Source organism: Megalops cyprinoides, chromosome 11, assembly GCF_013368585.1.
Source record: "Megalops cyprinoides isolate fMegCyp1 chromosome 11, fMegCyp1.pri, whole genome shotgun sequence".
Classification (NCBI taxonomy): Eukaryota; Metazoa; Chordata; class Actinopteri; order Elopiformes; family Megalopidae; genus Megalops; species Megalops cyprinoides.
Genome location: NC_050593.1, coordinates 11347513 through 11373947, shown reverse-complemented (window position 1 = coordinate 11373947; position 26435 = coordinate 11347513). Strand labels below are relative to the sequence as shown.

The following is a 26435-nucleotide window of genomic DNA, read 5'->3' as shown; positions in this document are numbered from 1 at the left end:
ACTGCTCGAAATCCTAGGGCTATAAATTCGAGATTATGAACTTCAGTACCAATCTCAATTTTTGTGTAAATAACTGACTGACATGGTATTCAATAAACGATAATTATGATAGCAAATTGAGGAGGACTGCAGCTTCATAAAATGTGCCACTGGAATTCATTCCATGTATAGTTAATAGTGAGGACATTGAGTGCGCCTTATATACCCTACGTATACCTTTATGCGTTATAACCTACACAACACCATCAATTAGCATGGTGACAACGTGAGCCCTGTTATCAGGCTATATTCATTTGAAGGACTATATAATAACCCTATATTCTAATAGTCTTTGTTGCACCTTGTCCGAATTCGCAATTAAGATGATAAACATTGTTTTACACATTATTCCTCTTATGAACCGCTTACAGCATATCAAATCGTCCTGCATGGTGTGACTTCTGTTAGCGATAAGCTATATGTTATTAGCCATATTTTCCACACTGTATGACTGATCTTGGTGTTACATTTTTAACGTTTATGGCCTATCAAATGTTTGGTAACATGTCCTATATTTGATCTCATTTTAGGTTTTGGGAGCTTTTAGCCCATTTTTGTTAGTTTATTTAACTATAAAAATAATTACAAAAACAATTATGAAATAAACAGGACATTTGTAATCTTTAGTTAATTAAATAAAAGTTCAGTAGGCTATGTATCCAGTTCCCCCAGTGTAAAACAACCACATAAACACGTTAAAGCTGTTTTAACGATTATTTTGAGAATAATGTAGCATACCTTGAGGCTTCAGTTCAGTGTCATCACTATTACGTTGGCTTGTATCACAGGCTATGGCTTTAAGAGGCTGTCCAAAACAATGTATGAACGCTGGGAAATCACTCCATGTTGGGTCGACAGTCACGTAGTTTGATGCGTCCTATGTATCATCACCTGTGCTGACCGAACCGTTTACAGTGCCGCAATATTTAAATATCATTTTCTATTTACCTAAATTTTACCTGAATTACACGCCGCTGAGGACATCTTCTGCAAATACCTGGCTTGCGCCTTTAAGAGGCTGCAGTACAGGCGTAGAATTGGTTGTGGAGAGCGCTGTGTCTCTTTAAGAAGGTTCACCACCCCCAGCCCAACACAGTATTGAGCGCACGGTATTCGTAATACGTCCGTTCTTTTTATTTTCGACGCTTTTGCCTATCCTTTATCGTTTTGCGTGAGATTTTTAATCTGATCCTCTTGTTGAGCATCCGGAGCGTCAACGGAGACAAGATGGCTGAGAAAGGAGTAACAGCTGGGAAACTGGCTAGCAACGTACAGAAAAAAATAACCCGGGCGCAAGAAAAGGTAAGGGGCTTGAAAATATTTTACGGGGTAGCGATAGCTGATGCTGCCACGATAACCTGTTTATGCTCATTCTGGCAGCTGCAGCGGGGGCACTTTGCGGTCCCTTTTCCCAAATGCCAGAGAGCTAGGACGTATTAGCTGCTCTTCGTGTGCTTACATGCAAGACAAACCGTTATGACAGCGGAGGGCTGCGTGTGTGCAGGAAGACTGGAGGGGTTTTGGGTGCTAATAATAGAAAATATAGCTTGCTAGCTATCTAAATAGGTCGATGGGTGTATAGGTAGAATGCTTATATTAGAAAATGCGTATTTTGTGGTATTTTTCATTGCAGTGCGCATTTATCCATTTATGTTGGGCTAGTAAAATGTTCCTATAGCTAACTGGTCTTGTTCTGTGGACTTTCCGTGGCTGGCTACTTGATAGCTGTCTTTGATCGTTGATCCCTGTCTTATCTGTTTTGGTCATCGATGTTGCGTCAAGTACAATAAGGGGCCCCGTCGTCCTCTAAATGTGTGGCTGTTTTTTCCATAGACCGGGAATTTTGCCCTCTGAAGCATCCAGAGTGTAATCGGAAGTATGATTCATGTCGCAAGGGGGTGAAAGACTTCATTTCCTGAGGACGTGATTTATTGGGATGGATGTAACAGCACCGTGCCCTGTCATATCTGGCTATCTCGCTCGACAGTCTCGCAGGTGGCCAGCTATTGTCCTTTACTTAAGTGCATAGTTCCCCCGGGTGTATCGCAGGACCCGCTTGTGTAAGGAGTGCCACTCGCATGCATGCAGACGTAGCGTCAACCTTCAGTTTTCTTGTTATATGCCGTCATCTCTACTCATACGCATCTAACTGTACCCACCCCCCACTCGGATCAACGGGATTTCCAGGGGGTTATCATGTTGAATTAGCGGCGTGAGACGGAGGGGGTGCGATCGTATGGGCAGCGGTGAACAGAAATCAGAACGCCGCTGATGTGTAATGTGTATTCCTCCGCCGTTGACGACTTTGTATGTGCGCCGGTTATTTGAGGATGAGTAGGGGGATTCGGTGCCTGGGACCCTGCAGAAGCCCTCCGTGACTAGCCCCCCAGGGCAGTGACACGGGGAACCCCCCGGTGTTGATGTGCTGCAGTGCAGAGCAACCTCTGCGATGTGTGTGACGCTGGTCCTGTCTTCTTTATTACCATGAGCGTGTAGGGGGTGGGGTGTGGGGACTCCGTGTGTTACACATGAGCGGTCCATCCAACTGTGTGTGTGTGTGTGTGTGCATGTGTGCACGCGTGCGGGTGACCGTGAATCATTACACTGGCTTCAGGGCCAATGAATATCCAGGAAAGACTGTCAAGTCATCACTCCCCCCCCCCCACCCCCACCTCCTGCCCTCCCCTTCCTGTTTGCTGGCTCAGTGTGTATGTATGTGTGTGTGTGTGTGTGTGTGTGTGTGTGCATCCTAGCTGTTTGACGCAGGGAGAGGGGAAGCCCTCAAGGTTGTTCAGGATTTCTTGTCTCCGCATACCGCTCTGTCCTCTCTCTGTCCCCTTTCTGCCTCCCCCCTCCAGTTAATCTTCAGCTCCTCCGTCCGTGCCCCTGCCATCCTCATCTTCCTCCTCCTCTTCCTCCTGCCAAGCTTGCATGCTACCGGCTTTTGAAAACAGGTGCAGTGTCTCTGCAGAAGCATGTGGAAGGTTACCAGGGCGTTCGGCCCGAGACAGACACTGCTGTGACCCTTTAACCACTTTGGTTTCCACTTGTGAATAGCACCCAGCATCTGCAAAGCACTGCGGTCCCAGCGGCCCTCGGCGTAGCTGTGAAAATTCACCGGGGAGACGGAGCCTCTGATACAAGCAGCTCACTAAGGTGTTTGCCTTCTGTCTGTGTGGTGAAAAGCCAGAACCTCTTTAAGAGCTGCCGCAGAGCTACTCCTTGTAATCTGAATTATCTGCAGTGTAGTTTTGATTCGGTAGATTTAGATAATTGGTTAGCAGATTCACCTGGGACCCCCATGGCGATGGGCTCGGTGCAGCAGGGAAAATAAATTATTGTGGGTAAAGCTGTTACTTCACCTGCAGGCTTCACCGGAGTGTCCTCCAATGCCCTGTTCCCTCTGCCCCAGATGACTGAGTGAAGCATGATGGGATATGGTGTTGGTTGTTCCTTGTAGTCCCAGGGAATGGGAGGTGACTCTGAACCCTCATTCAAGCCCTGACCCAAAGCCTGTCCCATTTGTGGCACACATCCATCCATGTGGCCTGCTCACATGAAGACTCCACCCCTGTAGGTTTCTGACACTGTTCACACATGACTCAGACCCCACCCCTCACACACAGCTCCATCCCACAGCATTCTGACTCAAACCCCGCCCCCTGAGTCATTAACTCCACCCTCAATGGTACTTTCACTGTTCGTATATTATTCAAACTCCACCCCTTACACAAAAACCCCACCCATCAGCATTGTGGGCACTGTTCCCACATGACTCAGGCTTTCCCCTCACACACAGACTGCACCCAAGATTCCTACTGTACCCCACCCTAACACCTGTCCCTCTTCAGCATGTCCCCTGCAGGAAAGAACAAGGGTCTATGAATAGTCCAAAGGCTAGAGCATGCTGGCCAATGCCCCCACCCCCCCGATCCCTGCTGAGGGTGGGAACTGCACCAGCCTATGGGGTATTTTTGGTTCCGGACTGAAACTCAACACCAGTAAGCAGCAGCCAAGCCCGGGGTCCCGTAAAACAAACAGAAACATTAAACCCGCACCCCGCCCCGGAAAAAAGCACCTCTCTCCTGCCTTTCATCTGTCTGCACTGGGCCCATTAAAGGTCCAGACCTGGGGAATAATTATATCCATACGTGGCACTGCAGCAGAGTGCGTTTACACACCGCAGACAGGTCTAGAGTGAGGGATTACACCCCTCACGCTTAATATCCGCCTTAGGTTGTTCAGACGGAGAAAGCAGTCTTTTAAATCTTGTGAAAAGAAGGGTGAAGAAAAAAGATCATGTTGATAAATTGAGAGAAGCAGTATACAAAGGAGAGAGAAACATGTGAATGGCGTTAGGCGCAGCTAGATGCAGCTGTCCCAGGAATGCGTGGGGTGGAGTGTGTGGGCTGGTTTTTGGGGAATCGCTAATCTATCACTGCTCCCCCTTGAATGCGCCTTGTGGGTGGAGTCTTTACAGAGGTGAGTGTTTCAGACATAAAGTAGTGATGCGACGCTGGGGGTCGATGTGTGAGTGTGTGAGAGGATCCAGGACGATCACCGGGGCTTATTTCAGTGACATGTATGCCGTCTGGTGGCCTCTGCATGATGCCTGTATGCCAGGCGGTAATTGAAGCTAAATCTTTAATGGACGTCACCCTTAATATGCTGGGTTACTCCAAGCCCCTCTAATAGTGTTGTGAAAACCCCGTGCTGTACTGTCACCCCTCACTGGCTTCTGTGTGGCCTTCTCTGGGATTGGAGAGCCTGGGCAATGGCTTATAAATCTGCTGGGTTATGAACACCCCTGACTGGAGTGTGACTGTGAACGCCGTCTTACTGGTCTTTTCCTATTGGCTGAGGTGTGCTAGTGACCCTGTGAGGTGTGACAGCTGATTAAAGTGTATGCGGGGGGGGGGGGGGGGATTGCCTTACATGCCAGACTGAAGTTGGAGTACCCATGAAGAATATCTGGTCATTGTCTCTTACGTGTAACTCATACCAAGGCTTTGGCAGCCTTTGATCAGTATATCCACTCTCCCCTCTGGCCTCATAATCTGCAGCCTGATTAACACCATAGACTCTCTTATGTGAGAGCCCACAGAGGTCAGATTATGACTGATGCGTTTGTTTGTAATCTCATGCCTGCCTGAAGACGCAGCCCTGTGTTATCCGTCGGGTGAAACAGATCAGTTCTGCTTAGAGGGAGGTCTCCTCTGATGGGAGGTTTTCAGCAGTGTAGGACAGCATCATTCCCTGCCTCGAAGAATGTTGCCCATCTTGTGGAGGAGGGGGCTGCCCTCCAGATGGGAGCCGGGGTTCGAGTTACAGAGATAAGTACCCCCCCCCCACCTCCCCCTACTTCCCACCTCAGAGCAGGCTATGTTCTTCAGCAAGGTCTTAACCTCTCTGATCTTTATGGTATGGTGTGTGTCTGTGTGGGGGATGCATCCACCCCACCCACAAAACACACACATGCACTCTCACACACACACACACACTCCCTGCGTCTTGTCATCTTTCAGGGACTCCTGAGAGAGTGCCCCGGAGTCCCAGTGGTCCGTGGGTCACATCAGAAACAGCAGCTCCTCTCAGTGGTCAGAGATGAGGCTGTAGCTGTTAGATAAGACAGCAGATCCCTTTGGAGTCTTCAGACAGACAGAGAGTTTAGTAGGGCGCCATGCGACTGTGCTCACGGTGCAAACTGAAGGCTAGTGATGCACAAGGTGGTGAAAAAGAAGCCGCTTCTCTTGTGAACAGTCTGAAAGTACCTGTGGTCAGTGGCCTTTTTTCCGTTTGTACCCCTTTTTTGACCAAGTCTTTTTTGTAGTCGCCGGTTTTACTGCGGCGGGCTCACTGCCCCCCTGCATTCGCATGGGAGCGGAAGGTAAGGGGAACGCGCACACGCGCCAGCGTGGCTATTTTTCACACTGCGAGTCCCACAGTGCACGGCAGCTAATTGGAGCGTACGTGCTACTCCAGTGACATCATCTGAGCCGCTCGAAGGCTCCTGTTGAGCTGCTGAGCGGAACGAAGCCAGGTTGGCAGGAACGTGAGCGACACATTTCATCAGCAGCAGGCCGTGTCCCGGGCAGACGCGTGCCCCCGGCTGCTGCGGTGCTGACCCCCGGTGGCCGGAGCCGGGAATAGCACAACAGATGGCGCGGTTCTTGGAGCCGGGTCACAGGTCTGGATCGCACGTCACACCTGGTGACACTGTGTCTCCCTCTCCTCAGCTCTAGCACCCCATCCCCCCGTTTTCCTACGTCACCCCGTAACACCTCCCCCTTAGCCCCCCCTGTGGCTCCTGTCTCACTGGCTCAGCTCTTTTGGCCCGGTCCTCCTTTCTGTCCTCTTTCCTTTCTCTTTTTCCTTCCATCCTGCTGTCTCTGTTTCCTCTTTCTGCCGTGTGCCTGCTGCATTGGGCGCTCCTCCCCCCGCCCCGGGTCTGACTCGGGGGTTTCGATGCCGCAGAATGCCGAAGTGAAACTCTGGCGCGAGACGCTGGGACGGCGCGCTATCGCTCTGCTCTGGGGGGAGATATGAAGCAGATACAGGCCCCTGCCCTGGCCTTTCAACTGTGAAAAAAGCAGCCCTTCCCTGCGTGAAAACCAGCTGCCTGTTCACTTTCAAACAGGAGAGGAGGGGACGGGGGTTCAAGCCCTCCATCACATTCCTTATATGCTCGTGTCTGGTATCAAAAGGTCAAAGGTCAAAAGGCACCTGTCGGTGGTTTGCATCAGCCTTTCAAAATCTGAGGGACACACTAACACTCAGAGTAGGCGGTCAGCTGCAGAAAGGAAGGGCGTTATTAGTAATGACCAGCTGCCAAATTGTTTAAAAATAATGTTTGCGGGGGTTCACGAGTAAATCAGTGGTTAAGGTGCTCGCTTTGAGCTCAGGCTGAGCTCGATCCCAGCCGTATGGTCAGCCAAGGATAACCAGCAGCTGACATCAGGGGATCAGACTGGCCTCGTCCTGCTAGTGGTGGCTGCTGCGCTTCTGCAGGGGGTGCTCGTTCGACCACTCTCAGGTTGCTTGGATGACATCACTGAAGCCCATCCTCTAATGGGTGCTTAGCTCACTGCAGTGTACTGGGCAACCTCTAGTGTGAAGGTTGTGGTTAGCGTGCAGGTGTATTGGAGGATTGCACACCTACGCGAGTTGAGTGTTTGTCACGGTGAGACGAGCCTAATATAGCCTATCAGCAGTTTCAGAATGAGGGCAGCGTAAAGGGTTAAAGGCACTTTAAATAAATAATGTTTTTCACCAGCTGTTATGATAGTTACTTGTGTTAGTGAGGTCATTTGCATCCCTCACCCCCAACTCTCTCTGTCTGATTTCCCCTTCCTCCTTCTCACTGTCACTTCCTTAAATTCTACCCTCAAAGTTAATGAACAACATTATGAGAACAAAATGAGTGGCCTTTATTTCAGTTCAGTCTAGCTCAAATCTGCCTTTTTGGCTAGACTGTTGACTGATAACAGTGTTGCCAGAGCACTTAACACTTACAGTCCCCTCCACAATTATTGGCACCCCTGGTAAAGATGAGTTCCAAAACACTCTGATCAACTTAAAAAAGTAAAATATAAATGGAAAAAAATGCTTCAGTTAAATTTTGTTTATAAGAATTTCTAGGGGTGCCAATAATTGTGGCACATGTGATTTTGTTAAAAATAATTATTTCTTGATGATTTTTTTTTTCTCTGAATAAATTTACTTCAATTAAAGGTTGTATTTTTCTCATTTTTTCAGTGTGAGACTAAGCTAATTCACCAAAAGGTGAATTTCTTATAACCCTTTTTACTCATTTTTACCAGGGGTGCCAATAATTATGGAGGGACTGTATATACTTAACTGAACACTTACTTAACTGTAATATATTTACAGTAAACACATCTAGAAATAATAAATTAGCAAGAATTAACAATCATAAAAATCACAGTGATGATGATGATTACTGCATGTGCTGGCTGGAAGACGGATGGCAGTTGGAACTGTGGTCAACGTGTCTGGGCTCTGTCGTGAAAGTGGAAGGGGAATGGCTCCCGGTGGTTCCCACAGCGATGCTGCTTCTGCAGGCTTGACCAAGGGGCTCCATGTCCACTGTAGCTCTAAAAAGGCTTCATAAAAGAGGATGTGGAAGGTATAGAACATTAAGATTTGTGTCAGCAGAGGTACACCTGCTAAGCAAATGAAAAGCTGAAAGACGGGTGGCTGACACGTTAAACGAATGCCTCTTTGCACTGTTGGGCAGGCATCAACATTGCCATGTCTACCGATGTTAAACTGAACATCTTTTCATCTGATCATCAAAACCCTTGTTTTGTCATTAGTTCTCTCTCTCTCTCTCTCTCTCTCTCTCTCTCTCTGTTTCTGTCTCTCTCTGCCTCTGAGCTCTTTATGACTCATATTTCTGATGGTGCCCAGGGCCCTAAATCTCTTCCTTCTTATTCTGTCCCGTTCAGGTTAAATTATTGTCATGAGAAACGTGCATGTTACCATAGCATGTACAACAAAGAAGGAGTAACAGTCATAAATTAGCATGAGAACATCTATACAAGATCACGGTGCCTCTCCCCACCTCCCTCTCCCCCCCCTCTCTCTCTCTCTTGCTCACTCTCTCTTCCTCCCGCTCCCTCTCTATTTCCTGTCTCTGTCCCCCTCTCACTTCCCTCTATTCAATTCAGTTCAATGCAGTTTGCTTTACTGGCTTGAAATACAGTCTGTAAACCAAACTTCTGAACACACAGAGAACAAACACCATATGTAGCACCATAGTAATAAGTGGTATGTAGCATCATGGAATAATTTCATGCAGTACTATAACCGTTTCCTTTCTTAAACCTTTCCTAGTTTCAGTTTTTGGCATCAAAGTGGTTTATTAGTATGACAAATGGGCATTTCCAAACCTTCCACCTGTAAACATAGTAAGGAGTCAGTATCTTGCACAGTAGACCTGTACTCGGGAACCTTTGGCAGCAAGGTTAAGTACACTGATTCACCACATGTCTCTGCAGGCCTCAAAGAGGGAGTGAGGTCCACGTGTCCTCATGGAGAACTTTAATGTCTCCCCCTAGAAACACAGCTTCCTGTCAGAGGCCTCTTCTCACATTTTGTGGGAAGAGGCCTCTGAATTTTGTGGCAGTAACAGATCGCTCATGTTGTGGCCTGAGATCTTTGGAGATCTCAGTGTTACATTAGCTTTCGTATTGTTAAAAAGTTTGTGCTGTTATTATTAATGATCACCACATTGAGTTCACACATTTTAAATAAAGTTGGTGGTTTTGTTCATCGTGCTGGTCTAAAGGAGTCATGATTGCCGTTCGTGTGTGTTTACATTTTTGTGTGTGTGTGTGTGTGTGTGTGTGTGTGTTTGTGTACATGTGTGCATATATTTGTGTGTGTGTGTGCACTTGAGTGTTTTTGTACATCTATGCATATGTGTGTGTGTGTGTGTGTTTGGGTGGGTGGAGCAGGGGTGCTGTGCAGTGGTCCTAATTGTGTTTGTGGTGGGGTATTTCCTGTCAGTTGCCCTCAGGCATTCTGCACAGGAACTGAGGGCTCAGCCCAAACTACAGCCAGCACCAGGCTGGTCCTCCTACACAGGAAGAAACCCGTATTTACATATATTAAGTAAGGGGGAGAACCTTTTTTGTCATTTGTTTAATTTTGGAAGGAACCGTCTCAATTACCCCCTAATCCCCCTAAATTAATAGTAATAAACATCTTCTTTGTTACAGTAGTGTGCATTTTTAGTGTGCATAAAAATCACCTAGTATTTCTTACAACATTAATAAAATTACCTGAATGGTTTTATTACAATGATCTTATTATTACATGATATTAGATAAGTGTCTATGTTAGTTATCTATCCAGCTGCCTTTCAGGCTACATCAGTAGCATACTTATGCGGTCTGTAGCTGTTCTTTTTTAACATATCCAATATATTTTGGAAAAGGTTGGTCAAATGGTTTTTGATCTGTATAAAATAGCAGTTTTCTCTCAGATTAATGGCTTGTTCAACCAGTTGTTTGTATGCATCATTCCTCATATTCATGTCTAGCTTAATAATTTATTTGTGGTTAATTGCAGTCTTGTCAGTTCGTGGTTGGGGAGTCCATTCCTCTGCATATTGATATGGTTATGGAGTAATGGGGTCAGATTGTATCATGCTAGAATACAGCGTAGCCTATATATAAAGACATTTCAAGTGCTGATTACAAAATTTTGAAACGGTTCACATTTGAAATTAGCAAAAGTAACATTTGGCAGCATATTTCCATTTTGAGGTTCAAAGTTTCAGTTATGCTCATTCCAACAGACATAAATAGTGATCCAGATGACACATCATGATATAGGCCCATGCTGGTCCCCCCTGTGTAAGCCATAGAATGTCATATTGTGATACGCAGTTCTTGTGCCCCTCCTATTAGAAGTTCGCTAGGGATGCTATTTTGCATTGCGCATGTGGCGAAACAGCCGACGGTATTTTTAGCATTTCTCTTCTAAGCAGAAATGGTGTCTGCGCTTTTTCAGCAGACGTCAGGAAGTCGCAGAAGAGCGCCAGTGTCCCCTCTGAAGTAGGGCTTTATTGCGCACCGGGTTCGACTCCTCCTCATACTCGTCTTCTTTTTTTACTGCACGTCATGTTTTATATAACGGCGCTTTGTCTCACATTGACAGCTTTTTGGCCATAAGGTTGTTAATGGGTTTTAAATGAGGGTGCAGGAGTGGAGATTTTCAAACAGCTGTTGTGCAGTTACCTCAACGTGTTTTTCTCCCTATTCTCTACAGTTATGAGACTGTCATACACCTTCACTTACTTGTTTGTGCTGTTACTTTCCCCATATCTGAGCCTTTCTCCCCATCTTCTTTTTTATCCACAATGTCCCTGGGGTGAGGTGGGTGGGGGGAAGCAGCTGTTTTCTTGGCCAGGTGCAATTCAAGTCTAAACCAAAATATTTACTGCAACTTGCATGTTTCTTTCTACTCAATCACAGTAACAGGTATTCATCATGATTGGTAAGTACCAGTAATGGCAGCCACAAGTGGCTGTTACGCTGCTGTGTAAATGCATGATTCTGTGTGCCGCAGGTTCTACAGAAGCTGGGAAAAGCAGACGAGACCAAGGATGTGCAGTTCGAGGAGGGTGTGATGAACTTCAACAAGCAGCTGGTGAGAGTCCGCTTACTCCTACAGACCCACTCGTTTTAAACAAGAGGGTCTTACGTTATGACCCTTCCAAAATGAGCTGGTCCTCTGTCTATCTCTCTTTTAGCTGGCACAGACCAAGAACTCATTCACCTGTGCTGATAATGCACTAGAGTTTGGAGAGTCAGGCTCCACAAACTCCAAAAGTAGTGTCACTCACTGACATAAACTGGTCGTAGTGTTTTGCTGTGGAGAGCGAAGTCCTTTGAGAGGTTTCAGTGAAGTAAGTCACCGACAGCACATGGTACCCCTGCCAATTATAGGATTTATGAGGCCTTTTTCTCCCATCACTAATATGCGTGTGGAGGGAATGGATCCCATTGCCACTCCAGTACAGCAGGTGGCGATAATGTGTCTTCCCTTGGTTGCAGCTACAATTTAAACACAAGAAGAAGTGCCAAGAGAGGTGGAGGTGAAGTGCCAAACAAACCCGATGGCCCCGTCACGCTGCGTAGCAGTAGTGACTGCGAACGGAGCACTTCACTAATGTTTACTGTTAAATTATGCATCAGCTTTGAATTATTTACTCTTACCTATGTTTTCTAAACCCAATTGAATTAGCAGTGCTATTATATATGTCATTCAGAGGTTTAACCCTGGGAAAAGAGCTGACAAGTCCAAACTGGCAGAAGTTTACAGGGTTTTCTCCTTTTTCCCTTTACTGTTGTTCAAAAGAGGTGCAGAAACACAAATACATTTGCAAACTACCTAAAGCCATGTCAAGCAGACTGCTCCTGAAGACTGCTGACAGAATTTGAGCTGGCATGTTCCCGCTTTCTTCCACAACCTTGTCAAGCTCCTCTTGCTCAGCTTTGTCTCTTTGTAGGTTAGCTCACTTCTCCCAGCTGCTGAAAAGATAAGCCATGTTTTGTTCTGAAAGCTTGTCATTTTAGGGCCCTTAGGCCAATGGAAATATTCTCTCACAGTTCGCTAATGGAGAGGGGTTTTTTGCGGCTTTTTCCCTCTCTGTGGCAAGTCTTGTATACAGTGCTGTGTGTAAGAAATGTGCTGACCTCATGGTCATCTCTTTCTGCACAAACCAGCAGAAATTTAAGCATATCTTACTGTTTTCAGCACTAGCATCATCCTAGGTGATGTTCTCTGCTGTGATAATGTTACTTTTTATTGCTTCTCCAGTGCCCTTCATGTGCATCTGTCATATCTTCCAATGTGTCTGTGTAATTTGCTCTGTCAGACGCTCTGTGACATGTTTAAGAGCTCTATATTCAGTGCAGTAATCGACTGATGGATTGATTGGACGTGTGGAATCTGTAGCCTTAGGCTGTTTCATCTCAGGGTTCTTTCATTGCCTCAGGCAGAGGGAACCAAGCTGCAAAAGGACCTCAGAGCCTACCTGGCAGCTGTCAAAGGTACAGTATTATCTTTGTCTGTCTGACTGCCTAATTGTCTGTCTGTCTCTTAGATTCTGTCTGTGTTCTTCTGCCTATATGTCTCTTTGCACTCTTTGTCTGTCTGTATGTTTGTCTGTTCCTGTTTTGCTGTCCTTTTGTCTCTCTTTGTCTCCTGTCTGTGTCTCTTTGTCATCTTTGTCTGTTTGGATTTCTGTCATCCTGTCTGTCTGTCTGTTGCTCCTTTTCTGTCTGTCTGTGCCTGTTTCAGCCTGCTTCTCTATCTGCCTGTGCTTGTTTGTCTTACTTGTCTGTCTCTTACTTATATCTGCAGAGTACCTGTCAGTTCTTACAGGTCCTCTGTCTGTCAGTCCATATCCTACATTCTGTCTGTCTGTCTGTCCATCTCCCAAGCCCTCACATTCTCCCAGCCCTTTCAGCTCTCCAAGACTCTGTAGCTCTCACCAGTGACGTCTGTCTGTCTCTCCGACCACAGCGATGCAGGAGTCCTCCAAACGCCTGCAGGAGTGCCTGGCGGATATGTACGAGCCAGACTGGTACGGCAAGGAGGAGGTGGACTCCATCGTTGAGGTAATCTTAACCATTAGCGCACGTGCACTGCTTTGTCCTGTCTTCATGTGTGATGTCAGAAATGAACACCTGCATTATGTACTAGAAAGAGTTTCACCAACAGCCTTGGTGAATAATGCTATCAGCAACGTTCCTCTCTCTCATCTTTCCTCTTTTTCTTTCTCATTAACAAGCTTGCCTGCATACGCAAACACGGGTTCTCCTTTTCCCTTTCTTGTGCCATGCTGTCTCTCCCTCTCCCTCTTGCGTTAGCTCTCTCCGTCTCTCACTCAAATTCAAATTCAAACCGGCTTTACTGGCATGCCCACACAGGTGTACAGTGTTGCCAAAGCAGTTTTCACATAAATAAGCAAACAGAATGACAAGTAATTGAAAAATATGCACACACACACACATACACACTTATGGAAACACACATACATATATTTATTTGCATTTATACAGTTACTGTTCAGATGCTTCCCACCCATTGACTCTCTTGCTGTGGCAATACATACCATGCTGCCAAAGGTCCAGTGTTTCCCTCTCCCAGAACAACTTGTAATTTTTCTTCATCTTTCCATTGCTTAAATGTGGGGAGGTGTAATTGAAAATATTCAAAATATCGAAAGTATTTGACTCCAGTTATTTGTGAGTCAATACAGCATAGGAGAAAGTTCCTATCTCACTCTCGCTCATTCCCCGGCCTGTCCCGTGTCCCCCACTCTCTATGGTCTCTTATGGCCGCGTGCGTCTCTCTCCCCTCACTCTGTCCTCACTCTCCTCACTCTGAAGGAGATGTAAGAGAAGGAACTGGATACGGTCTTGGAGGTAAATGTGTTTAACTCTCCCTGCCCTCAGTGTGCTGTTACGCTCCCCATACACACAGGGTTAGCTCCTGTTCACAAACGGCTGGTTTTCCTGAACAAGCATTCATTCATGGACATAGCATTCAGTTTTACTTGCCGCTGTGTGCATTTGCTAGGCAGGGGGATTTACCTGAGAAGACGTCAGATGTTTTTACTGGCAATTTTACCTGATGTTTTCCAGGATGTCTCATGAATCCTGCAGGGGATTTTTTTTACTTTGGTTTCAGTATGTCTATTTTTAAGCTTTTTTCAGGGGCGGCAGCATAGCACAGTGGTAGGGAGCCGGGCTTGTAGTCAAAAGGTTGCTGGTTCAATTCCCTGCTGGGGTGCTGCTGCTGCTGCTGCCCCTTTGGGCAAGGTGGTTAACTCACCTGTGTAAATGGATACTGTAAAAAGTGTAACCCATGTAAGTTTCTCTGGCTAAGTGACCATAATGTGATGTTTTCTTGGAAGGGGTCTTTTTTCTTCTTCCTGCAGAGGGTATAAAATGAAAAGACTCTTAGCGAAGCAAAACAAAATGTGGCGGTGTATGTGAACGGCCCCTGTTTTGTTAGTTTGTTAGTTGTTCTCATCGGTAGGTCTAAATTATAATATCTGTGATTGATTGCTAGATATGTCATGTGATGAAGTCCCATCCCCTGCCTTGGCTAAAGGAACACCCATTTTGGTAAAAAGTCAGTACAGATTTGTGAAGTTGCCAAGGTTGAGATTTCAGGTAAAGTAACGTGGGAACATCAGGAAAACTAGTCCTGTGTGAACTGTAGGCTGATGATCACCTAGGAGATGCTTTAGCTGTTTCCTACTGTTAGTTTTCTGTGCTTCAGTAGTCTTCAGAGGACCAGAAGGCTACAATTAGAAGTGGAGAAGGTTAGCTGACCATAGCTCTGTGTATGTGTGTGTGTGTGTGTGTGTGTGTGTGTGTTTGTGTGTGTGTGTGTGTATATATGTGTATGTGTGCGTGCTTTAAAACTCTCTTTGTTTCACAGGACACTGATCTCCTCTGGACAGACTTCCATCAAAAGCTGGTGGACCATGCCCTGATCTCCATGGATACGTACCTGGGCCAGTTCCCCGATATCAAGGTGAGGTGGCTCTTCTGTTCCCGTGCTCTGCTCTTTGGCGTGGGCGGCTGGGTTTTTTTTTGTGAGCGCCTCCTCTCTGGCTCCCCCTGCAGGCACGCATTGCGAAGCGCGACCGGAAGCTGGTGGATTTCGACAGCGCGCGGCATCACTTCGCCGCCCTGCAGAAGGGCAAGAAGAAGGACGAGGTGAAGATGGCCAAGGTAAGACCCACCGAGCCGCGGGAGCACGTCTCCACAGTGTGTGTTGGTGGAGGAGGAGCACTTCCACACAGACCGTCCCGCTCTGGTTTGTCCACCTGCTTGTTTCTGTGCTGACAGTTTAAGTACAAGTCTCTAAATATAAATAACCAGCACGTGTGAGGAAACACTATACCACAGCCTACTGCAGGGCTTCTGTGCTTGTGTGTGCTTGTGCAGTGTGTGTGTGTGTGTGTGTGTGTGTGTGTGTCTGTGTGTGTGTGTATGTAGGTGGGTGTGTGCGTGGGCGTGTGTGTTTTTTGGTGAACCGTATGCATAGTTATGTCTTGACTCGTGAGTGGAAATTGGATGCTCAAAATCTTGAATGGAACTTCCTGTTCATTTGTCTGTCTGGGTGAGTGTGATAACACTCACATGTCTTGCCTCTCTCTCTCTCTCTCTCTCTTTCTCCCTCCCTCTCTCTCTCTCTTTCTCCCACTTTCTCCCACATACTCTTTCATTCTCTCCTTCTCATCCCTTCTCTTTCTCTCTCTTTCCCTCTCTTTCCTTTCTCCCTCTTTCTCTATCTTCCTCTCACCTCATTTTTTTTTCTGTCTCTCTCTCCCTCTTTATCTGCTTGCCCTTCTGTCTCTGTCTCCCTCTCTCTCTCCCTCATCCTTTCCTCTCTCCCTCTCTTTCTCCCTCTCTCCCCCTCTCTCTCCTCTATCCCTCTCTCTATCTACTTGCCCCTCTCCTCCTCTCTCTCTCCCTCTCTCTCTCCCTCTGTATCTACCTTCCTCGTTCTCCCTCTCTCCTCCTCTCTTTCTCTCTTTCCCTCTCTTCCCCCCTTCTCTCTCTCTCTCTCTCTCTCTCTCTCCCCCTCTCTCTCTGTCTCCCTCTGTACGCTCGCCCAGCCGGTCTCGCTCCTGGAGAAGGCAGCCCCTGGCTGGGCTCAGGGGATTCTGTCAGCGCATCATGTCGCTCAAACTAACCTGTCGAGAAACCAGGTGACTGTGAGCCACAGTTCCAGTGCCTCTCTCTCCTGCATGCTGCCTCAATCAGCTGCTGAGCCCTAACACCTAACACCTCACATCTGCATGTTTGTGTCCTTCAATAAGAGGCCAGGCCTCCCTTCATACCCTCTACTGTTCTGTTTTTTCCCTCCAAAGTTGTTAGGAAAGTGAGCCTTCCTTGATATGACATTATATTGTTTAGCAGCATTACATGACCACAGTTTCCTTATACATGCAGAGTCCAGATATCAGCTGTCATATTAGGCTATATTTGCAGCGCAAATCGATTGAAATGGGGTTATCTGTGTACAGTTATAAAGGCAAATATATACTTGGACATACAATATGTGATTTCTCAAGAATGTATATTACATATGTATATTATTGTTTTCAAGAGTTAAATGCAGTAAGTTTCTGTTGTACAGTAAATTGTAATCTTAAAATAGAATGATTTGACTGCTGGAATTGTAATTTATGCCAAACATTGGTTAGCCTGTTCGTATTGGGCAAACACTGAGAGCATGTATTTGTGTGTGTGTGTGTGCGCACATGTGCTTGTGTGGCATGTGTTTGTGTGCACATGTGTGTGTGTGTGTGTGTGTGTGTGTGCGTGTGTGTGTGTGTGTGTGTGCGTGCATGTACGTGCATGTGTGTGTGCTGTGTCCAGGCAGAGGAAGAGCTGGGAAGAGCTCAGAAGGTGTTTGAGGAGATCAACGTGGACTTACAGGAGGAGCTTCCCTCACTGTGGAACAGGTGAGCCACACCCAAATGCCCTGGGAGGGTGGAGCCTTGTGGACACAGTTGCATGTGATTGGTCCATCAGCGCCATGGACTGATATGATTATGTCATTTTTGAGCTCTCTCCTTCTTCCTCCCCCTAAAATGTTTGAGTAAAGATGTTCTCAATTTTTGTTTTTCGGTTGATTTTGTCATGGAGTTGTTGGTCTGTGTGTAACACTGTTGTGTTTAATTGCTAAAAGAAGAGCTTTTAAAAACTCATATTTCTCTCCTTCTCTCTTTTTCCATTGCTACATTTCCTTCCCTCTATCCCTCCCTCCCCTTCCTCCGTCACCACAGTCGTGTTGGCTTCTATGTTAACACATTTCAGAGTGTTGCTGGTCTGGAGGAGAAATTTCACAGAGAGATGGGAAAGGTGAGAGCACACCCTCCTGAATGATCGGTTCACGGATTAACTGAAGGGTAGATGGCATGACGTAACCCCTTGTGTGTGTGAGGACAAGGATAGTCCGCTGTGGTTACATTTGGGACCAAGAGAAACCATTGAGATCGCTCCCCCTCTCTCTCTTTCGCTCTCTTTCTCTGCAGCTGAACCAGAACCTGAACGATTGTTTGACCAAACTGGAGAACCAGCACCAGCCTGGGTGAGCCACTTAGCCACTGTTAGAGGTGTGAGGTTTGATGGCCAGCCCTACACCTCATTAAGTAACACTGAGCGTGCGTCACCTGTCTATTAAATACCTCTCCCAGGTCATCGTATTACTTACACTTATGCTAACTGATTGCACAGTCATCCCATTGATCCTATGCGTCATTCTTTTTCTTTACCTGGCTGCTTACATCTGGTTTCATGACCCTTTGTTTTCCTTCGTGGAAGCTTTCTTTCATTTTTTAAAAAAAATGTTAGTTATACACTGATCAGTACGGAAGGTGTCTTAGTTTGTGAAGTGTTGAAAGCACTGGAGATTAAATGAACCCCCCCACCCCCCACCCCCCCCAACAGAAAGGCAGGTAGAGTCGCTGGGAAGACAGCCGGATCTGTGAAGAGGTACAGAAAGAGCACTGGAGATGACGAGCTTGCTGCCGTGTGACATGCGTTTCTGCATACGTTTAGCTGTGGGGTCTGTGTGATGCCAGTTGGATGTGTTTTTTTTTTTTTGCACTGTGAGGTTTGCACATGGCGTGAAAGTGCATGGTTTGAATGCTCAGAGATGTATTTGTTGTGACTTTTTACCTGACAGTAGGGCTCGAGTTTCCAAGGTAACAGGATGTTGGGAGGAAGTTGGTAACAAGTATTTTGCGGTGTGTTTGCATGTTAACAGCCATGTTGTAGGAAGTTTGTATGCCAACGGGGAGGGAAGGGGGAGATTGCATAGTTACATGCGCGTTGAATCTGAATCTGCATGGGGAAAGGCAAGTCAGACCAAATTTGCATGGTAGAAAGGATGCTGGAGCAAATTTGCATTGTGTAAGCATTATATCAGGCATGTTAGAGTGAGATAACATTGTGATGATTTAATTTGCATGAAAATCGCTGCATGTGGCATGGGTAGGCTTACAGTGAGTGAGTGTGCGATTCTCTTCAGTAACCCAGGCCAAGTTCTGCTCCATCTAACTTGGAGGTTATGTGGCCCCTTTTTCAGCACTCTGCTGCCCCTGGTCGTGGAGTTTATAGTGCAGGTTTTTGCATGCATATGAATCGGATCATAGAGGGACAGGTCTTGCTAAGAGTGGCTGTGTGTACCTGTTAAAGCCTTCTTGCTCAACGCCTTCAAGCAGGTCGCTAGAGAAAATTAAATACACTGATTGTTCTTGTCTGTTTCCTAATAAAACACCTATATGTTGTATTTGCTTTGCTGAATATACAAACCTTCAACATGGCCAGCGTGCAGTTTAGCTATCTTTATTGCTAGCTGTAGCTAATGAAATCTTTTTAGTAATTTTTTTAGTTAAATGATAGTTAGCCAGCTTGCTAACTATCATTTATCACAACCTATTTCCAATAAACACTTTAAAAACATTTTTAATTTAACAAAAGCCATACACACACTCTTAAATGTCAATTTTTCTTTGTACATTTGTGTCTCACTGAGATTATTTGACTTCATCAAACAAAAGTCATTCTGGGAGATAAGTACAGATCTGAGGCTTCATGAACCTCGGAATGGGCAGAGCCCTCATGGGTGACCAATGGTGTTTGTCCGCAGAGGGCAAAGAATTTTTATTGGTTCATGTGAGTGAGTGACTCACAACTTGTGGTAAGTCTTTCTACTATAGGGTTCATGAAGCCTCACTTTTTATTAACACAAAGGTGGAGGTACTTTTTGCCCCGCAGCAACTGATCCAGGATCAGAATCAGAAATTCGCACAAAATGGCTGGGGTATAAGATTGGGGACGGCTAATCTTAAGTCTGTTGTCTAGGGCAGAAAGTGCATGCATCAGGACTTAGCTGGAGGAGGTGAGGAAGGCCAGATCCCTCACTCATTTCCTCTGGTTAGGTGATCTCTGCTCCTCATCAAGACATCACAAGTGGAATGAACTTTGATGTCAGTCACTGATTTTGCTCTTCCTCCTTCGCCTCTCCAGTGAGAAAGGACCGGACACCACCAATCACAGCCTCTCTCCTGCCGGGGGCGCACCAGCCATTCCTAAATCTCCATCCAAGGTAATTTCCCCCGGAGTCAGGTGTCACCTGTCAGAGCTATAGGATCTGTGATACGCCTTTCCCACATGGGACAGTCAGCGTGCATCGCAAGTCCGCCTATCCTGTAAAGAGGCTGATGGCTGTGTGTTTCATAGTGAGAGTGTCTGAGCTCCTTGTGTTTCATAGTGAGAGAGTCTGAGATCTGTGTTTTATACAGAGAGAGAGTCTGAGGTCTGTGTGCGTCATACAGAGTCTGGGGTCTGTATGTTTCATACAGGGTGAGAGTGTGAGGACTGTGTGTTTCACAGTGAGAGAATTTGAGGTCTGTGTTTCATACAGAGAGAGAGAGAGTTTGAGGTCTGTGTGTTTCAGACAGAGTGAGAGTTTGAGGTCTGTGTGCTTCATACAGAGTCAGAGTTTGAGGTCTGTGTGCTTTATACAGAATGAGAGTTTGAGGTCTGTGTGTTTCATACATAGAGTCAGAGTTTGAGGTCTGTGTGGTTCATACAGAGTGAGAGTTCGAGGTCTGTGTGCTTCATACAGAGTGAGAGTTTGAGGTCTGTGTGTTTCATACATAGAGTCAGAGTTTGAGGTCTGTTCCTGGAGACACTGATTTGGGGAGCTGGTCTGGGACCCTAGAAGAGGCAGGAGTGGACTCTCCACATCCTTCACCGACCACACACTTCTAACGTGGAAAAACACAGACATTGTTAAAAACATACATTATTCAGAAATGTCAAACTGAAGTGTGTGGTCACTAACTCAGAGCATGTTGGCATGTGTTTGATTGTCCCTGTTTGCTTGCGAAGAGGAGGGCTCTACACCAGCAGATGGCGCTGTGGAGGGTCAGCCGTGAGGCCACAGGAGGCTTCCCCCGGTGGGATGGCCCTGCAGTGCGCTGGCGTGTTGTGCTAACAGTGTGCTGTGTCTCTGTGTCCCCCCTCCCCCCCTCCCCCACGCTGACACGCGTGTGCGCTCGTGTGCGCGCGTTGGCGGACGCCGCAGCTGAGGCCCGGACCCCCGGTGCCCCCACCGCCGAAGGTCACCCCGTCCAAAGACCTCAAACAGGAAAACATCATCAATCTGTTCGACGACGCATTCGTGCCCGAGATAAATGTAACGTCCCCCTCACAGGTTAGCCAATCACCCCCCCCAAAGCTCCTTTGTCATCCTTAGCTTCCTCTGACGTCAGCATCATCATTCCCCTCTGGCCGTCTCCACCCTTCTCCCATGTGCACCTCCTCTTTCCTCCCCCTAACCTCCATCACCAGCTCCTCCACCACGCCTCCCTGCCCATCACCTCCCCTCCAGTCACCATCCCGTCCGTTCACCCGGCTTCCTTCAGTCACCTCCCCTGCCGCGCCTCCCTCTCCGTCACCTCCTCCGCCCCCTCCTCCCCTCAGCCCTGAACAGCGTGCCTCTCTCCCTCTCCCTCTTGTGGCAGACTGACACCCCCGCTGGGGGGAATCTGCTCGATATGGATTTGGATGCGCTGAAGCCGGCCGTCAGTCCGGGGGGCGTGGCCACCTCCCCAGCCTCCCAGGTGGGTGTGTCTAAGATGGCTCTGCACCCTGGCAGGAAGCTGGGGGGTCAGGGGGGAGGCTAACACCTGCATCCAATCAAAGAGCATGCTCCTGTACAGTGCAATATGTCCTCCCGGGTTGTATGTTTGCACTGTGAACTAAACAGGACTGGTAAAGACAGGAGTCTTTAGAGTCACATTCTTTGCCTCCAGGCTGAATGACCAGCTTTTGTGGTCTTGCTTTGGTCCTGTTTGGGTCATGGTGTGGTAACAATGTGCTGTCTGTCTGACTCACTGCATTCGGGTGATAATCTAACAGTGCTTTCATCCCCAGTAGCGGTGAAAAAAAGTGTGCTGACTCAGTGCACTCTCAGGTATTTGGTTAATGTTTTCACCTCCGAAACACACACTATCTTTGGCCCAAGTGGGGACGGGGTTATCTATCTGAGGTCAGAGTTCACAGTGCAGGGCGTCATGGGAGACAACATGCAGAAATACTACAGAGAGAGAGGGAAAAACTTGCGACAGTAAGAGCCTTTGCAGATAAGGTTTGTAGCATGTCTGAATCAGTGCAGTGTTGTTTCTGAGGGCTGACCGTGTGACAGGCATCACTCTCCTGTCATTTAACTGTTCCTCTCTCATTCTTAATGCCTCACGGAAGGCGATGTCATGGGATATGTGGGAGGTAAGCGCGTCCTGGTTTCTCCTTGGCTGGGAGCGATTCTTGAGGCCCTCCAAAGAACCACAGCACACGCCAGTGACAGTGCTCTCTGTCTCTTTGAGCTTCAGCATTCAAGCCTCCAACTGATCTGTTTCTCCATCTCTGTTTCTGTCACCTTCTTACTACATTTTGCAGTCTTTCCAATTGGTCAGTGCATTATGGGTTGATAGATTAGACAGTGCATACTGCTCTCTGATTGGCTAATTTATGTTACGCTGGCGCCAGTGCTCGGTCCTTCTAATTTTCCAGTGTACCCAAACAGCCAAAATGCAACATTCAGTGTCCCCTTCACCCTGACAAACCAGTATCCACAGCATTCTGAAAACCCGCTACACCCTGATGACCATAACTCCCTTCTGACCCCCTCTCGCTTTCTTTTTGTGACATGAGCCAGGAGGGATATCAGCATCAATCAGTCATGTTTTTGTCCTTTATGGAGACTTGTGAAGTGGAGGTGTAGGGTAGGGGGTGGGGTTGTAAAGGTTCACTGTAAAATTCACCCACCCTGGGTGAGCCCTCCAAGGGTGCACGCGCTGTGGCCTGAAGTCTGCCTGCCAGTAGGTGGCAGCAGGAGGCCTGGACCCTGAGCTCACATGCAGGGTTGAGCGGAAAGGCAAGAGCAAGAATGTGGAAAAGAAGAAGAGGAAAAAAAATGGAGAGTGTACATTTCCTGCCAAACGAAGAACAAGCGGTGATGGCTTCCTGACCCTGCTGTTCCTGTGCATATCGAAGCTGCGTCCCTGTCTGCCTCTGAGTCATTGCGCCTCTGTCTTTCCCACAATTCCGTTCCTCGGTCCCTCGGCCTGTGTTCCCCCTGGCCCTGTGCTGTGTGCCTCCTTTGTGACCCCCGTTACCCTGGCACTGCCCCCCTCCTCGAACCCTTAGCCTTCCAAAGAAGAGCCACAGCAGTGGGACGATGACGGAACCCAAGCTGCGCAGACGGGCTGGGACGATGACGGAACCCGAGCTGCGCAGACGGGCTGGGACGATGACGGAACCCGAGCTGCGCAGACGGGCTGGGACGATGACGGAACCCGGCCTGCGCAGACGGGCTGGGACGATGACGGAACCCGAGCTGCGCAGACGGGCTGGGACGATGACGGAACCCGAGCTGCGCAGTCAGGGTGGGACGATGATGGGAAACAGGTAGGGCTGGAAGAAGAGGAGACGCAGAGGCAGTCTTGGAGGACGGTGGCTCGGACCAGGCTCGGGGGACAGGCAGACTGAAGCTGCGCAGGCAGACTGAGCAGTCAGAGCTGACTGGGAGACGCACAGACTGCAGCTGCGCAGACAGTTTGGACAGATACTGCACAGACACTGTGGCAGGAGTATGGTTGGGGTTAATGCCCAAGCATAATTGAGAAATAGAATACGGGGAGGAGGTTGATAGATAAATCTGTACATAAGAATCATGGGAATTGTTAACTTGAGGTTGTTGAGAGTTGCTGACCTTCTCACTGTACCTGAGTATACTTGCTGAAGGAAAATGTGTTGGTGGATGGGTATTAGTGTGTGTGTGTGTGTTGGAGTGTAAGCAATTGTTTATATCTGTGTGTTTGACCAGTGTGCTCCTATCCATCACAGTGAGACATAGGACAGTGCAGAGAGTTGTCCTGTCCTGCTCTGTCACCCTCTCTCACCTGTCCTGCTCTCTGTCTCTCTCTCTCACAGGCAGACACAGCTGGAGGCACAGCAGGAACAGACTCTGTAAGTAACAAACGATCCCCTCATTTATATACATTTGTGGACCAAATTAATACAGCTACAACTGAGTAATATTCTCTGAACAATATAATAATTTGTCTAATAAAAATGTGGAGTGACGCAACATCTGTATTATAATGACTAGCTAATGAGGTTAATGAATTTTATTAATTTGTTGCCTTAATTTAAATGTTTACGAGCCGCAGTTGTCCCCAGTTTGCTTGTATTACTGCAACTTAGAAATTTCCTCGGGTCTAGAAAAAGGTGGCACTGGATCCTCTTGTTTCTGCATTGAAACCTCAGATTAATTCTTCTTTCCATGCCCTGTGAGTTACCTGGTTGACTTTACCTGCCGCACATCCTGCCACGTCCATTGCGGCCACCTCCTTGTTTCAGCAGGATGCTGCTTGTCCTTTGTGGTTGATTGACAGCATGTCAGGCGTGACAGCATAACATCCCATTTTTTCCAGAATGCCGTCCCAGCTGCAGCGACAGAGGAGGTCCCTGGGACAACCAATGGGTCCGCAGAGGCAGTGGAGATGCCCCCAGGATTCCTCTTCAAAGTGAGCGGATTTGACACATGGAGCCCCCTCTCTCACTCACTCCCTCTTTCTCTCTCTCTCGCTCTCTCACACGTGATTCTTTTTTTCTTTTTTGCTCCTTTGTTCAATGACTACACAAAGTTTGTTAAAACACCCCCATCTCTCTCTCCCTATCTCCTCATCCTCTCCCTGACTCTCCTGTTCTTTCCCTCTCCATGTCCCTCTCCATGTCTGTCTTTTTCTCTCTCTTCTTCTCTCTGCCTCTCTCCTATTCTTTCCCTTCTTCTCCCTCTGTGTCTCTCCCTCCCTCTCTCTTTCGTTTTTCTCTTTGCTTCTCTGTCTCTAATGTTCTTTTTATCTCCCATCCCCCCTCTCCTTCCCTCCCTCTCTCTCCCTCTCCCTCTCCCTCTTTCCCTCCCCCTCTCTCTGTCCATGGCTGTGTGCAGGTGGTTGCGATGCATGACTATGCAGCCAATGACACGGATGAGCTGGAGATGAAATCTGGGGAAGTCGTGCTGGTTGTGGCCTTTGACAACCCAGACGAGCAGGTGAGTCCAGTGAAGGGGGTGGGGGGGGGGGTCACATTGGGCAGTTTCAGGGCAAGATGTCACAAGTGAAGGGTTGCAGCAAGCCCTGTGCCACGCCCCCCCCCTGCGCTTCACATCCTCCGTGCTCTGGTGTCCCCAGGACGAGGGCTGGCTGATGGGGGTGAAGGAGGCGCACTGGCTCCAGAACAAAGACCTCAACGTCAAGGGCGTGTTCCCAGAAAACTTCACTCAGAGGTTGTGAGCAGGGCGTCCCCGAATCGGTGTCTTCCCACACCCCTCTCCTCGCCCCGTCATTCCCACACCACAGGACGTCCGGCAGGAACCTGGGCACGAGAAGCGGCATGACATCACCGCCTCGTTACCGCAGCGAGCCCAGGGTGCACCACGCGTACCCAGTCAAGTGATTTTGAGTTGTGTGTTGAGAGGTAGTGGTGGTGGTGAGTTCATTATTGTGTTCGATGATTTGTGCTGGTTTTTGTTTATTTGTTTTTTGTTTTTTTTTTTTTAATTGTCCTCAGAGTGACTCGGGAGGGTATTGTAGTGTGTGTAACTGTGTCAGCAAGTGTATGATTTTCACCTCCTCGTGGGAACAGCCGGAGTTTCCTCCTCCTGTTACGTGACTGTAATTGTTAATAAAATCAAGAAAGTGTATATATTGGAAATGGTCTGCTGTTTGCCAGTGTTAAAATAAACCCCTCCCCCCTGACCCCTTGACCTCTCAGTCCCTCTGGAGGGAGCAGTAAAATGGCGGTGACTTCTCACCAGATTGGATCCGGAACAGTCTTTGCTCCTCTCCAGTGGCTCGCCGCTGAATCCCTGCATCTCAAAGTGTTCGAGGAGGACTCCTTCAGTCTCTGTGTTCCAGCTTTGCGTTTATTGTCCAGCATTCTCTCCCCTATCAGAATACAGAAGACAAAACCCCTGAAACAACACAAAAGTGGAACTTTTGACTGACTCCTTCGGTATTTGACACAGCACATGCTACGCTGGTATCATGTGAACATTTTATGTTTTAATGTGTAAAAGGTCTTTTTTATTTCATGAAAAAAACCTTGGGAGGAAAGTTGCATGATGTTCTGTGTGTGATGTAGTTTTGTGAAAGAAATGAGAAGTGTTGTGTAGCTGTATGAAACCCAGACTGAGTTCAGTTGCGTTTTCCCCTCGGGCTCGTCTTCATGTCACAGGTTCCAGATACACTTCTACGGTTCTACCGCCATCTGGCGTGGCTGAAATAAAAGGGAGTGTGGGAGTATGTTTTCCCAGGATGCACTGCTGCTTCTTATGAAATTTAATGTCTTTGGTCTTAGCTGAATCTCCCTCTATGCATTTGTGACTTTGTTTTATAAAAAGCTGGGCAAAAATAGGGAAATTCTGGGGAAATTCTGATAAACAAAATCTGTCATTTGACATTTCATGTTGTATGTATGAAACATTACCTTGATTGACTTACAGCATAAGCCAGTGGCATCATTAGTGGTCGGGGGGGAAGGGGTGGGGTTCTGGACTAGATGTGCCTTGGAATATGCTTTAACAGTTAAGTTAAATTTTCATACTGCACACAACTTCCACTAAATTCTACATTTTGACCAAAGTACCCCTTTAAGTGCCAGGCATTTCTTTTCATGGCATATACTACACAGCATGTGTGTCCCATGGGATAATGTTATAAATGAAGACTGGAATTTTGCGTTGCCATGCCTTCC

General features: G+C 47.4%; 1 protein-coding gene across 1 annotated transcript; it reads left to right on the top strand.

Annotated features, from left to right (window-relative positions):
* The first annotated feature begins 854 nt into the window (after positions 1-854).
* Positions 855-26107, top strand: LOC118785845 (myc box-dependent-interacting protein 1). Its single transcript, XM_036540787.1, has 20 exons — positions 855-1341; positions 11137-11217; positions 12569-12623; positions 13099-13193; positions 15028-15123; positions 15216-15323; positions 16214-16306; positions 16980-17065; positions 17390-17465; positions 17639-17694; positions 18054-18098; positions 19638-19716; positions 20701-20829; positions 21140-21238; positions 21879-21902; positions 22824-23156; positions 23526-23645; positions 24113-24205; positions 24631-24732; positions 24872-26107. The coding sequence occupies exons 1-20, from the start codon at positions 1267-1269 to the stop codon at positions 24971-24973; spliced, it is 1947 nt and encodes a 648-aa protein (XP_036396680.1). The 5' UTR covers positions 855-1266; the 3' UTR covers positions 24974-26107.
* The last annotated feature ends 328 nt before the right edge of the window (positions 26108-26435 follow it).